This window comes from Pteropus medius, unplaced genomic scaffold (assembly GCF_902729225.1).
Source record: "Pteropus medius unplaced genomic scaffold, Ma_sr-lr_union100, whole genome shotgun sequence".
NCBI classification, from domain to species: domain Eukaryota; kingdom Metazoa; phylum Chordata; class Mammalia; order Chiroptera; family Pteropodidae; genus Pteropus; species Pteropus medius.
In genome coordinates, this window is record NW_024340701.1 from 6664909 (window position 1) to 6680454 (window position 15546).

General features: G+C 37.6%; 1 protein-coding gene across 1 annotated transcript; it reads left to right on the forward strand.

Annotated features, from left to right (window-relative positions):
- Positions 1 to 27: 27 nt before the first annotated feature.
- Positions 28 to 15542, forward strand: PRPF38A (pre-mRNA processing factor 38A). The gene is made up of 10 exons (XM_039886299.1): positions 28 to 339; positions 2640 to 2799; positions 4214 to 4335; positions 5806 to 5891; positions 9864 to 9974; positions 12115 to 12227; positions 12843 to 12869; positions 12974 to 13071; positions 13495 to 13543; positions 14098 to 15542. Exons 1-10 carry the CDS (start codon positions 210 to 212, stop codon positions 14138 to 14140), a joined length of 939 nt encoding a protein of 312 aa, XP_039742233.1. The 5' UTR covers positions 28 to 209; the 3' UTR covers positions 14141 to 15542.
- The last annotated feature ends 4 nt before the right edge of the window (positions 15543 to 15546 follow it).

Here is a 15546-nt window from a genome sequence, read left to right on the forward strand (position 1 = left end):
ACGCCAACGTGCAGCCGCCATCATAGATTCCACCGGGGTCGCTGTTTGCGGAAGGAAGTTCCTTACACTGCAGCATTTCCGGTTTCAGAGTAGTCGCCTAAACTCATAAATGAGACTTCCTCCATCTTTGTACATTTCTCACTTTTTTTTTTAACCTGGATGTGACGCACTAAAGGACCCGACGGAAATAGAATTGAAGGCGTTCTAAAATGGCGAACCGCACAGTGAAGGATGCGCACAGCATCCACGGCACCAACCCTCAGTATCTCGTGGAGAAGATCATTCGGACGCGAATCTATGAGTCCAAGTACTGGAAAGAGGAGTGCTTTGGGCTTACGGGTGAGTAGAGGGAGCGCGCCGACCCCCTATCGGCCGCTTTGTGGCCCAGTTCGCCTCACTAGGCGCCAGTAGGACTGGCCCCCTGGGGATAAGACTGGAGGGGAATCTGTCATCCAGAAAAATCTGAGCGACTACTGTGTGCCTATACTTGTGTTGCGGTTGGGCACACAGATGATAGGGCCTTATCCTGAAGGGTGTCTCAGTTGGGTTTTTTGAGTCATTCCATGTTTAATGTTAACTTGCCAAGTTCCAAACAGTGTTAAGTTCTGGGACCCCGAAGGTGTATGAAAGTCAGCATGCCGGGAACCAAATTCATGATCTTATATTGTCCTTAAATCTGGACCATTTGTAATGTTTCCGCGTTCGGGTCCTAATATCAGTTTTTCAGCGAAGTTTTCCAGGTAGTCTTTTCATCTTTTAGTAACTGTTTTAGTTACTAAAACAGTAATTGGCTTTTCTTTTTAGTAACAGTGAGCCATGGCTGCCTTTACTCTGAAATGAGTATAATGCCCACCCCAAGGATTGTTCTAATCATTGACTGCAGTAACATAAAATGTGTTTGATATAGTTACAGGTATATATTAATAAAAAGTACTCAGTAATCAATGGTGGTGGTGGTGCTGGTTCTTACCACTGTTAAATACTTTCGTTACTGCTGCTGCCATCACCCCTAGCTGAGTGTCCATGGACGAATAGTATTCTCATTCCATAGTTCTCTCCTTGGTTTGATCCCGTAAGAGTTACGTCCTGTATATGTCGGTGCCTTCAAATTTATCTCTCCAGTCCAGATATTTTCCTGAGATCTAAATCTCTAATTCGAAGACATGCCAACTCAGTATGTCCAAAAGTGAACTCAGCACCCTTTTTTCTTCTAACACTAGGTTATGTTCCCTTGGGGTATATTTTCATTGCATTCTGTGCCTTCTTTCAACTACTCATCACACTTTTGTTATTTTTTCAGTGCTTTCTGCCTTGCCAGACTGTAGACTTTGTAATAGTAGTAATTGTGTGCCTCTTTATTTCTCTATGTATCTCTCGTACTTACAGAATTTATCCTAAAGGAACTTGAAATCTGATATATAAAATGATTTCTCATTAGTGGTATCTAACATTTGTTTTTTGCTATGTGTCGGGTGGGTATTAGCATTTATTTGTATTGTCTCATTTGATTTTCACTATACCCTTAAACTTTGTACCTTTATTATTTAGATTTGAACTGACAGGCCCAAAAGAAGGTAAACTGACTTGCCCTTGTTCACACAGCTAATATTTAATTTTGACAGCAGCATTGCAAGGTTATTATCCCCATTCTGTAGATGAGGTTTGATCAAGGTTATGTAGCTATTGAGAAGTTGTTTTTCTTTTTTGTTTTATTTTGAGAACCAAAAAGGAACTTTGTAATGAATCTGACATGTTCACTGACCAAAAATAACTTCACAGAGTGCTCTGATCATAAATTCCTAAAGGGGCAGGTTGTTGTGGGTAGTCACACCCCTTGCCTATAACTTCTTCAATAAAAGGTTTATCTTCACCTTAAGCAAGCCTTGTTCATTGTTCTTATGCATCTAGATTAACTCACCTTTGAAATATCAGAGTATGCCCTTTTGGGTAATACCTAATCTTGTTAACTATCCTGTAATCCAATTATAGAGATTTCTCTACCTTGCTTTCTCCCACCATCATGTAATCTTCCTTAATCCCTTGCTTAATTCCAAATGTATAAAAAGAACTGCAAAATTCATTCTCCTGAGCATCTGAGATTTTGCTTTCTGGCATATCATCAGTGTGGCTCATATAAACTCTTACAAAAATTCTCTGCAGGTTTGGACATTCTTATGTCAACACTTTTAACTCATAATCTGGCAATGTTGGCCCTAACATAATGATGACAAGCATGGACTCTGAAGTTAGACTGCTTAGATTTAAGTCCAGGCCTTGCTATTTTCTGGCAGTGTACTTTGAGCAAGTCACTTAACCTTTCTTAGCTCTCATTTTCCTTAGCTGAAAACAGAGGCAGTGCTAGAATTTACCTCATGGCTTGTTGTGAAGATTAAATGAGGTAATATGAAATGCTTAGCAAACTACCTGGCATATAGTCATCCATAAGGTATATTAGGTGCTATCATCATTATTTATTATTATTATTATTAATCCACTCTTATTCTCTTACATTAAACTGTTGATGAGTATTCAGGAGCACTACACCTTGAACTAACTTCTCTCCACTTCCAACTGGGAAAAGCTTAGCCTTAATTAATGTCTGTGATGTCACTCTATTTGTTTTTTGTTTTTGTTTTTAGCTGAACTTGTAGTCGATAAAGCCATGGAATTAAGGTTTGTGGGTGGCGTCTATGGTGGCAACATAAAACCAACTCCCTTTCTGTGTTTGACCTTGAAGATGCTTCAGATTCAACCGGAGAAGGATATTATTGTTGAGTTCATAAAAAATGAAGACTTCAAGTGAGTGAAATATTGACTAATATAAAAGCTTCAATTTCAGTAGTCCAGAATTTGGCTTTGGTTAAGAGGAGTGATAACAATGAATCTAATTTTCACAGAGTTCCACTCACTCCTAGATTTTGCTCTTGAACTCTTCAATTTGTATTTTGTCTGTTTTGATTGTATTGATCTTCTGTACTTGATTTCAGTCTTGGTAACTTTCCTCCCCAAAAATGTATTTCACAAAGTCACCGGACACTCAAGGGTGAAGAAAACAACATAGTGTGGTAGATAAGAGGGAAATTTCTGGTGTTAGATATAGGTTCATGCCCACACTCTGTTGCTTATTAACTGAGACTTTACAGGAGTTACTTGATTTTCTAAGCTTTACTTTCTTTACCTGTAAAATGATGACAGTAATATCAACTCAGGAATGTGAAGGTTGAAGAAGATAGTGCTATAAATCTCATGACACAGTGTATATTGTATATTGCATGTTAAACACCCCTAAAATATGAGCTGCTCTTATTTTAATTACCCATTCTCAAGAAGCTCACAAACAAATATGAGAGACATAATAGTTTATTATGTGCCAACATCTATTCTAAGGAATTTACATATAATAATAATTTATTTAACCTTCACAACAACCCTATAAAATTATTATCCCTATTTATAGGGAAGGAAACTTAGGCACAAAGAGATTAAATAATTTCCCCAAGGTTAAACAGCTAGTGATAAAGCTGGATTCAGCATCCATATTATCTGTTATCTAAGAGATCTGAATGGGTGGTTGGCTATAAGAGGAAGAGAAAAGCAAGGAATCTTATGAAACATTAATAGCTAGAAAATTGCTAACTTTTATTAGGCACTTAATTTTATGTGCTGTAGCCAGTAAGTTAGGTACTATCATTTGCATTTTACAAGGATTGAGAAAACAAGTTAGTAAGTAATGGAGTCAGAATCTGAAACCAAATGACTTTGACTTTTTTCCAGAACCAGTTTTCTGCCTATCAACAATTTATACAGTCATGTTTATATGTATTAGTTCTTGTATTGTTAGTAAATACAATTTTTATACTTTCTGTTGTTAAATTCAGTATCTCAGTTGATTCTTACAATAATCCTGTGAGGTAAATAGGTTCTATCTTAGTTTTGCAGATGATATAATAGACTCTGAAAGTTGAACATGTCCTATGTTCCTGCATCTAGTAAGCGGTAGAATGGGAACTTGAACTCAGGTCTCCATACTTTAGCTCTTTCTACTGCCCCATGCTGCCTCTAAAATTGCAGCTTTCTCATCTCCCAACGAGAAGAAACTTGTTTACTACTGTCATGAGAAAAGCATATTGTAAAACTCAGGAACTTTTTAGGATGAACTTTTAGAACCTTTTAGAATTTTTTAGGAAATATTTCACTTTCATTTATCGGTCAGGTATGTCCGCATGTTGGGAGCACTTTACATGAGGCTGACAGGTACTGCAATCGATTGCTACAAGTACTTGGAGCCTCTGTACAACGACTATAGAAAAATCAAGAGCCAGAACCGAAATGGGGGTGAGTATGGTTCCACATGACTGGACCTTCATCCCTGAGCCAGTTTTTGTTTTCACCAGTATCTCTACCCTCGCATTGTCACATACATTGCGAGTGCTCCCCTTCATCTCCTTCATGGGGAGTACTCTATTAAGACTACTAGCTTCCTGTTGGTCTTAGCCATCCTGCCCTGTCTGCTCCCCTTTCCAACTGCATCTTATGTTAATCCATGCCTTACATCATGTATTCCCTCCATATGTGCTCTGTCCCATAAGATCTAGCTACAGAATGACCTTCTCCATAAAAGCTTTCCCCAAACCTCCCAAAGTTAGTTTTCCATATGTTACATCTTTACAGTTCTTTCTACTGGCCTATCCTCTAGCACTATACTTCACACTACTGTATATAGACTAAATGTACTTACTCATACTTATGTGGGAGTCCCATTGAAAAATAAGAAGTATATCCAACAAGGGCAGCTCCATACCTTTTACAAAGAGACATTTTTAGTGGTAAAGTGGGATTTGGGATAATGCAATCAAAACCTTTTTTAGTGTCATAAAGTTTGGTGACATTTGCCTTTCCCCTCTACATGTATCATTAAGCAGTTTGAAGGTTAAGAATATGGTATTAGACTTTAAAACTTTTGTTAACTTATTAATTCATTCACTGAATAAATACATATTAAGTGCCACTGTCATTCCAGGTACTATGCTATGTATTAGAAATAACATGGTGAACAAGATGGACATGGTTATGGCCAATGTGGAATTAATTATTTATGATTATATTATGCTAAACTAAGATAGGGTTTCTCAACCTGTTGACAGTTTGGGCCAGATAACTCATTGTTGTGGGGAGCTGTCCTGTGCATTGTAGGATATTTAACAGCATCTCTGGCCTCCACCCACCAGGTGCCAGTGGCACCCAAGTTACTGGGGGCAAAACACCCCTGGTTGAGAACTACTGAACTAAGGGAGTGTTTACAATTCTGAAATTGCTCTATTAACCATATAAAATACAAGTTCTATATTCAGAAACATAGTGGCTTTACATGAGAAATTACACTTTAATTATAACCTATTCAAGAATCTCACCCCTATAAAATTCACTACTACTTGTGCTTGCTTTTTTGTCTCTCCTGCTAATTGGGACAGCCTCATTTACCCCTTTATCCCCAGCTCCTCAAAGAGATCTGGCACATAGATGATCTCAATAAAGGTGAGTTGACTGAATGAAGGTAAGTGGTGATGATGAGGCTATGAAGGGCTATAGTTTGAGCCCAAGTTTAACAGTAGTCCCTTCTTTGTAATTGCCACACTATAATAGCTTTATTAGTAGATGTGCAGAGAAAGGGAAGCTGCAGAGAATTCATACTTTCTATAATAGATATTTTGTTAGCTACTTTACATATAGAGTCTTACATTTCTTTTACATTTCAGCTATCTAAATTTATCTCCAGCTTGCTTGAGCTTATGATTTTTCTTTCAGAGTTTGAACTGATGCACGTAGATGAATTCATCGATGAACTACTGCATAGTGAGAGAGTGTGTGATATCATTCTACCCCGACTACAGGTAAGAAAGGTCACCTTTCTTCCCCCTAAAACAGGCAGATAGACATAATAAACCGCTGAAGCTAATGCATTTCAGGGGTCTTAATATGTAATCTTCATATCTATGAAAAAGATAGGAAGTAGGAGTGAGAGGAAAGCAGATAATTTGAAGAGATGGGCTTTAAAAGTGAATAACACAAGAAAACTTTAAAATGGTAGATCAAGGAGATTATAGCTAGGCTAGGTTTTTAAACTTTGTGAGCAGCTTTTTTTGCAAATTAATCCTCATATAAAAATTCAGGATATAAAACAGATCAAAGGAGGGTCAGGAATGGGAGACTGAGACTTTAACCCTTAAAATATCACCGTAATCATCTTGTTTCCTTTTCCTAGAGTTAAATGATTATCCATGAAGCACCTTTCAGGAATGAGTTTTACAGAGTATGATTTTAAAACTACTGTTGGAAATACAAAAAGAAAACATCCAGTGGGTAGCCTAAAGAGAATGTGGAGAGAGATGTGGAGATTTCTAAAGAGAAAGTGGGAAGATGACTGAACAGGGAATAAAGAGACCTAAGTTTCTGGGTTTAATTAGAGCTAACTAGCTGTGGAACCTGGTCTTATTTTCCCATCCGTAAAATGAGGAAACTATTAGACTACTTCAGTGGTCTTTAAACTGCTCTGTGGACTGTTTTAAGGTTACTGAGAGGAATGAGACAACCTCACATATTCCAACCAGGACAGCTCCTTTTTTCTCTAAGTTACACATTGGGCTTGAGGGTGCAATTTCATTTGAACAAAGGCTTTTTTTCTTTAAATGGCTTTATTAAGGCATAACTGACATAGAATAAACTACATATATTTAAAGTGTACAATTTGGTAAGTCTTGACATGTATACACCTTTGAAACTATCATCACAGTCAAGAATAGCGAACATACCCATCACCCCAAAAAGTTTCCTCCTTTTATGTAATCCCACCCTCCCACTACTCTCCCTCATCCCTATGTAACCACTGATATGGTATTATAATAGTTTATTTTTCATTTTGGAATAATACAGTGCATTCTCTTTTTGTCTGTCCTCACTCAGCATAATTATTTTGAAATTCATCCATATTGTTGCATGTATCAAGTTTATTTTATTTCTGAATAGTATTTCATTATATGGATATAACACAATTTGTTTACCCATTCATCTGTTTATGCAGAATTGTGGGATACAAAATTCAATCTACAAAAATCAGTTGTATTTCTATATACTAGCAATGAACAACTGGAATTTAAAATTTTATTAAAAATATTTACATCAAAAAATATTAAAAAATTAAGGTAATTTTGTCAAAAAGTATGCAAGACCTACACTTAAAACTACAGAACATTGCATTACTGAGAAATTAAAGACAAGTAAATGAAGAGAGATGTTTATGGTATATCTTACACCATGATTAACAGTTGTTTAATTGTCAATTCTCCCATTTTAATCTATAGATTCAATTCCAATCAAAATCTTAGTAGACTTTGGTAGAACTTGACAAGCTAATTCTAAAATTATATGAATATGCAAAGGACCTAGAATATCTAAAACAACTTTGAAAAAGAACAAAGTAGGAGGACAAACACTACCTGATTCCAAGACTTGGTATAGTAACCAAAACGTGTTATATTGGCATGAAGATAGACAAATGGATCAATGGAAGAAAATAAAAGGACCACAAGTAAATTGTGGGTGTGTGTATGTGTAGTTAATTAGTTTCCTACACAGATGTCATTGAGAAAGAATAATCATTTCCATAAATAGTGCTGGAATAATTGAATAGCCATGTGGAAACAAATCTCCATCCTTAGCTCACATCGTATGTAAAAATTAACCTGAAGGTGATAATAAACTTAATCATAAATGCTAAGACTATGAGATTTCTAAAAACAATAGGAAATCTTAGTAACCTTGGGTTTGAAAAACTTTTCTATAATAAGACATAAAAACATGAATTATTTATTAAAAATTAATAAATTGGCCTTGCTAGGTATAAACCAAAAGGGATAAAGATAAAAGGTCACGTAGTATATAATTTTTTTTATGTCATATATCCAGACTGGGTAAATCCATAGAGACAGAAAGCAGATTAGTGGTTACAAGGGGGCTGTTGGGAGGGGGGAATGCGGAGGGATTACTTAATAATAGGTGTGGGGTGGTTTCTGGTGTGATGAAGTTTTCAAACTGGTGCGATGAAGTTTTTAAACTGGTGCGAGGTGGTGGTTGTATAGCATTGTGAATACACTAAAGACCTCTGAATTGTACACTTTAAAATGGTTAATTGTACGTTATATGAATTTCACCTCAATAAAAAAACAGATCAAAGGGATCTGAAAAACTTCAAAGTGGGTACTAGAATGAATTGTAAGTATTTGATAAACGGATGAGATAAATTTGCTCGATGCAGCAAACAAGCTGGTTAAAAGCAGTTGGTAGGTGAGTGCTCACACTTAAATACAATGGACCAGCTCTTCCTTCACAGTGACCCAGTTACAGGAAAATCTTATAAAAATCCTGAAAATGAGCACAGTATATATTTCCTCTTCCATATTGACTGCTGTAGTGAAGAGAACAAGATTTCAAATCTGAAAACCTGTTTCCAGGGCCCAATTCTCATACTAAGTGTTTATACATTTTATTAGCTGCTCTAATTATTATATCATCATCCTTATTATTATCCTTAGTTGCTATCATTATTTTTAGAAATACTACAAGAAATGGAATTCTTTGAAGTACAGTCAGGTTGTAAATAAGGGTTCCAAAGCATAGTCAGCTCTGAGCAAGCCTAGTGATATAAATGAAGTGGTCTGCATAGAGTCCGGAAGAGTAAGAACAATCCTCACTGAGGAGAAATTGAAATCTGACTGATATCTGTTATATCACCAAGATGTGTGTTCTGGTCTGGGCTTCTACATACACCGGATGGTGTGACCCTTAAGACTACCTTTTGCTCTGATTCTGTTCTTACTAAGTAATCCAAAGCTCATGTGCCTGACATTGGCAGGAAGCTGCTGTGGAATGAATTGTAATTTCATCAAATACTATGAATATATTGACTTTAGAAACTTTCGAGTCTGGTGAGCATTAAAGATTCTGGATGCCTATCTGATGCAGTCCTGGATCCCAAACCGTAGTGATCCTGTGACTGGAGAGCCCTTTTCTAAGGACTGACTTCACTGAGTGGCATCTTTGTCTCATTCAACTTTTACAGAATTTTGTTAGGGATTAGTGAGAGTTAAGTAGCATGCAATTGTTACTATTTATTCTTGGGCTATCCAACATTCTTTATGTCCGTGGTAAGAAAATGTTAAGGGATCTTATGACCCAGCCAGTCCATTTGGCAGTTTTGAACTCACCTTTGCTTTTCAAGTCCTTAGTCACTTGATAAGTACTGCTAAGCCACATCTAAGAAAATGGAACCAGAAGATTGTTTCCTGTGCCTTATGAAAAATGAATGGCTTTAGACAGCTCCCTAAATCTTGGATCTACTGGAGAATTGGTGCTACTAAAGCAGGACGCAAGGCAGTTTAGCCCCTAAACTGGGCTGAACCTCAGTGGCTCTCTTGGGATATTTTCTGATCTGAACCTCTCCTGATGGAACTACCAGCCAGTTGTCTCAGCCATGAATTTGTGGCTCTTTTTTGAAGCCCACATTTTTTATTTAAGGCTACAACTATACTGATTGATATCCCAGTGAACTTACAGTATAAAATCACAGAGAATAGAGCAGACAGAAAATGGTGTTCCCTTCAGCTTTGTATTTATTTTCAGGGGAACTTAAGAGTGTATAGATTATTCCAGGTCTTTTCCTTAGGAAAATCTTGAACTGTCTAGGATGTCTTCAAAATGAAATTGCCTTAGCTATTGTTTGTTTTTCTGTTAATCCCAGAAGTCTACTATTAGGGCTTCAGGACATAAAGGAGCTAGGAAGGCTCCCTAACTCATTGTGTTCTTTATAGAAACGTTATGTGCTAGAGGAAGCTGAGCAACTGGAGCCTCGGGTTAGTGCTTTAGAAGAGGACATGGATGACGTGGAGTCCAGTGAAGAGGAGGAGGAGGAGGATGAAAAGGTCAGGTACCTGGGAGCTTAAGGGTTGGAGGAAGGATAGTTATAGGGGATGATTCCTTTTTTGTTTTGCTTTTAATTTTTAACTTTCTTTAACCAAAAAAAATGTAAGAGCATGTGCTTTAGAGTTAAATAGGCCTTGATTCATTTCTCAGCTCTTCTATATATAGTGGTATATAGTGGAATTATCTAATCTCAGTTTTCTCCTTTTTAAAGCAAGAATAATATCTTTCTGTTAGGACTATAATGAGTATTAAATGAGATGATATACATAAAGCCCTTAATATTGGGACATTATAATATTGTCTAATAAGTAGTAACTATTAAAATAAATACTTGAGACAAAAATAATACTGTTTATAATTGAACTCATCCTAAGAACTAAGCCTGGATTAAGGGGGGAAACGTGCCTACTACATGGTCATGTTCTTTCACTATTTGCTATAATGCTGAAAACTTGAAATAACCAACCTGTCAGGGAGCAGTCAGGTAAACTATTATATCAACTTAACAGACTATGAGGCAGCCATTAAAACTGTTAGGAAAAGTATATGATAATGTGGAAATGCTTACAGAAAGTTAAAAAAGGACTTAAAACTTATTTGTGATTAAAACTGAAGTAACAATATATGTATAGAAAGAGGCTGGGGGAAATACAAGAAATGCTGGCTTGTGGATACTGAGACAGTACAAATGGAAGTATAGCTCTGAGCCATCAGGCTCTCGTTAAGGTGACTGCAAAAGGAGGCACAGTCATTCATGAATTCAAAGCTGTGCAAAGCTGAGGTGCTCTTCTGTGGTGAGTGAACCAAAGTAGGGTTTTTTTTTTTTAATAGAAAATTTCAGTTACATACCAAAGTGGAGAGAATGTGCCTCAATTTACCTGTCAACCTAGCTTCAACAGTGATCAGCAGAGCCATTTTGTTTCCTCTATATCTGTACCCATTTGCCCCCATCAGTGACCTGGAAGCAGACCATAGCTGTCATCTATTTCATCCATATTTCAGAAGGGCTCCCTTTTTAAGTATAACTGATACCATCATCACCCCACCCCCAAATTAATAATTCCTTAATTCTATCAAATATTCAAAATTCACATTTCCCCAACTGTCCTGTATTTTTTAATAGTTTCAGTTAGTACTCAAATAAGGTCAATAAATTTTAATTGGTTTTTATGTCCCTTAAGTATTTTGTAGTCTTCTCAGTTCCCTTTTCTTTTGCAGTTTTTAAATATATCAGGTTAAATTTTTCTAAAAATGTCTTCACATTCTGTATATTTTTTATTGCCACTGTTGTATCACTTAAGATGTTCATTTGTCCCTTGTATTACTTTTAAACTAGTTCTTAGATCTAGAGGCTTAATTGGATTTGGGGTTTTAACCCCTTTGAAGTGGAGCAAACTACTTCATAGGTAGTCATGTCCTTTCCCTAGGATGAATGAAAGTCTGATTCTTTTTGTTGCTGCTGATGTGTCTAGATCCATTAAGGGTTGTAAAATGATGATATTCTAATTCTTCATTTCCTCGACACTGCTATAGAGAGAAACCTCCCAAATCAACATTTAGTTTTCATAGGTAGTTTATATAGGAAAGGCAAAATTCATATTTCCTTTTATCAGTTTTTAAAATGAGTTGATTGCATAGTATCCTGCCAAGGTGAATGCTCTTTTGTTCTTGGTAACATTGTGAATTCATCGATTTAAACATCTCTAATGTGTTTTGAGCCATTATTATCCTTCTTGATGCTCAAATTGTCCCATCTTTGGCCAGTGGGGGCTCTTCAACTTGACTCGTGAGACTTTGATACATACTAGTCCTCATCGTCCTTGCTAATATATGTTCTAGTCATGTTGTTAGCTTCTGCCCTGCTCCCCACAACCTAGCCATTTTCTAAGGAGCCCTTGGTTCTATTTCTTGAGATACGGTATTTAGATACCACAACTTGGGTACTGTAAGTGCTTGTTGCTGCAGGTCTATTTGGTAGGTTTTTTTGTCCTAAGAGTTATCCCCCTATGTATTCAAATTACTGTTTTTTAAAGTCTCCTGAAGGTAGAGTTTGGGACAGAATGGGAAGGAGAGTGTAAGCAGTGTTTCTAGATGGCTCTCTATAAGTCTGTGCTCATCACTGACTCATCTCATTTCCAGCTGGAGAGAGTACCATCACCTGACCACCGGCGGCGAAGCTACCGAGACTTAGACAAGCCCCGTCGCTCTCCCACACTGCGCTACAGGAGGAGTAGGAGCCGGTCTCCCAGGAGGTAAGGCCCTAGTTATCTGCTTCTTCCAGGGAAACTTTAAGTGCTATAGTATAGAAGTTTGGACTTAGTGAAGGAAAAATGCCAGTAAAATGCCAGTCTATGGAGAATGTTTGCTCACCTAGTCTATCAGCAAAATAACCACCCACAAAACTTCAGTGGCAGACAGTAACAATCTATTTAAGTTCACAAGCCTGCAGTCAGTGATATAAGCTGGGCTTAGGCAGTTTTTGAGGATGTTCACTCACCTGTTTTGCAGTCAGCCAGTTTGTGATGGCTTTAGTTAGGATGCCTGGGGCAGCACATCTCTTCACGTGTGTCTCGTTCTAGGCTAGTTTAGGCATGTTCTCATGGCGGTGACAGAATTAAAGAGCAAACAAGCCTGATCAGCAGTTATCTTTCCACTGTCTACTTCTATCACATCTGAAAATATCCCATTGGCCAATGCAAGTCACATGGCCGATCCCAGACTTGGAGTGGGGAGTGTGCTAAAGCGACGTGACAGAGGACATGGATAATAGAGATGGGTGAAGAATTGGGCTAAGTTTTATAATCTGCAACATCCAGTGTATACCTAGTAAGGCTTTTTTTTTCTCTCTCTCTCTTCTTTCCATATAGGCGGAGTCGGTCTCCAAAAAGGAGGAGGTAGGTCTTCAGTGATTTGCAATGAAGGATAGGGATTTGGGGAGGGAGATGCTGTTGTGACTGCATTGTCGGCGAGATATGAGTCTGAACAGTCATTTTCACAGCCCTTCCCCTCGCCGAGAAAGGCATCGGAGCAAGAGTCCAAGACGGCACCGCAGTAGGTCCCGAGATAGACGGCACAGATCCCGCTCCAAGTCCCCAGGTATGTAGCATTTGGACCTTTTGCTATTGGTTGTCTTAACAAAGAAATGTAATAGAAGCAGTTAACCTCCTGCAATACCTGAGTGCCTAACTTATTACTGTTTAGAAAAGGAAATCAACTTAGACCGGAAAGATTAAGAGTTCACACCTTGACTGTCATTTATAAGCTTTGCTGATAGGATGATGAGCTTCAGTTTTTACATCTGAAGTTATAGGAATAAGACTTAACAGAGTAGTGGCATATGAAATGGGTTCAGTTCTCCTCTCCCCACCCCACAAACACAGCTCAGTTCAGAGAGGTGCTACCAACTAGAGGTGTCCCATGGGCCAAAAAAATATTAAGCCAATGGAAGGGATTAAGAGAGGTGAAAATGATAGTGGAGAAGAGTAGAATCTCATTCATCCAATGGCTTTTCTTCCCCAGGTCACCACCGGAGTCACAGACACAGAAGCCACTCAAAGTCTCCTGAAAGGTATGGATTAATTCTGTTTTGACTTAAGAATTTCATTCTTTATTCAGAAATTAAAGTCTCAATCACAACTAAATTAGACCTGAAATTTTCTTGTTAATGATGGGGATAATTAGGATTTCTCCTTCATTACAGGACAAAACTAGCCTGTTGCCCGAGAATTGCTAGAAATATGTTTGTGGTGTTTTGTTTTTCCCTGTAGGACTGCTGCTTTGAATAGAAGCAGGGCATAAGCTTTGGTCTCAGGAGACCTGCACTTGCATCCCAACTTTTACGGAGTGACACTGGACAAGTCACTTTGATAAACTTTCATTAGAAATCTCTATATGCTATATACATGCTTAGGTGCACTCTTATCCTCTCAGAGATCATTTTCTCAATTATAAATTTTGGATAGTAATGCACAACTCATTTTATTGCTCTGAGGAAAACACGGCGCACATTTAATGAACATTGGTATCATTTCCATCTCAGTTCTGTGTCAGCATACTCTGGTCTTCCTCAAAAGTCCTTGCCCAGCTATTAAATTTCATGATTTGTATGTGTTGCCATTTCAGATCTAAGAAGAGCCACAAGAAGAGCCGGAGAGGGAATGAGTAATGGACTCAGTTTGGATTTAGTCTAAATGGCCTCCTTCAGAAAAGAAGGCATCTGTCCACATGGAAGGATTAAGATCTACTCCTCAGGCAGCTATGAGAATATTTTAGGAGTTTTTTACGTAAAAGTTTCTCTACTTTTTTTTTTTAATGAAAGATGCGCTGAGTTTTCAAATTTATGAGGATAGAAAGGATTTGAAGAGTGGAAGGTATATGAATGACAAGGAGAGGATGTGGCCGCCTAGTGATAACTTTTGTTATTAAATTTCACACGCCCATTTCCCATCTTTCTGTGGTTTATTTTTTGGTTTACTCCATGATTGAAACTTCTGAGAATGCTAAGATTTATGCTGCTACTGTTACATTCAGAGATCAAGTTAGTAAAACATATTGGCACTAACTTTTTTCTCAGCAGTAATAAATGGCAATAAACATGAAAACTGACTGATTAATAGCAGCTTTGTAAGAAAAGAATGCAAATGTAAGGCTTCTTCTGGATCATTTAATCCAGTTGCACTGAACAGTTCAACAAACTGTAAAACTTAACATCTTTTCTACAGCATTCTTATAATAGTGTTGTATCTTCTACACAAGCCTTGAATTCCAGGCTAAGGTGCTCAGCCTTTATCCTACAGGCGTTGACATTATCCAAGTCTAGGCAGTAGTGGTAGGGCAACAACACTGAAAAGGTTTAATGGAAGAGAAAAGTAATACCACTCGGGGTTTTGACCTGATTTGCTGAACAACAGTGCCATTCACAAAGCCAGAAAATACAGCAGGAAAAAAATCAGGATATGAGGGGCATGTAGTGAGGGTTGTGATAATGAAAATGGTCAGTTTAAGTTTGAGACAGCTATGATACAACTAGGTAAAGCCCAGACAGTTGGAAATAGGGACTGGCTTTGAGCATAGTCATCTATCCCCGAACTGACAATGTTTAGGTAATTGTGGAAGATGTAGAATCAAATGACGTTGCCAAGGGAGTGTGCGTATGTGTAAGAAAAGGCAACAACAGAACCACAGGCAACAGCAACTCTGGTGAGAGGATGAAGTGCAGTCACCTATTGAAAACTGAAATGAACCATTTCGAATTAGGAGAGAGTAAGTCTAAGGATAAGCAAAATAGGGACTCAGAAGTGTCCATGGGCATTGATAATCAAGAGGGTGTTAAGATCTTTGCTAGAAAAGTTCTATTTACCTGTACTTACCTTTCCTCCTTTAAAAATGGAAAAGTGATATGAATGACTTCCTGCATCTCTGGTCCCAGCAAGAATTGTAACCAACTGCCTCATCGGATGGATCCAGCTTCTTGGGAAACCATATCTGGTCATAGGATAAACATTCTATTGCTTGCTATCGAACTGAAGGATTTTTGCAGCAATATTAAAGCATTTTGGAATATTTGAGATT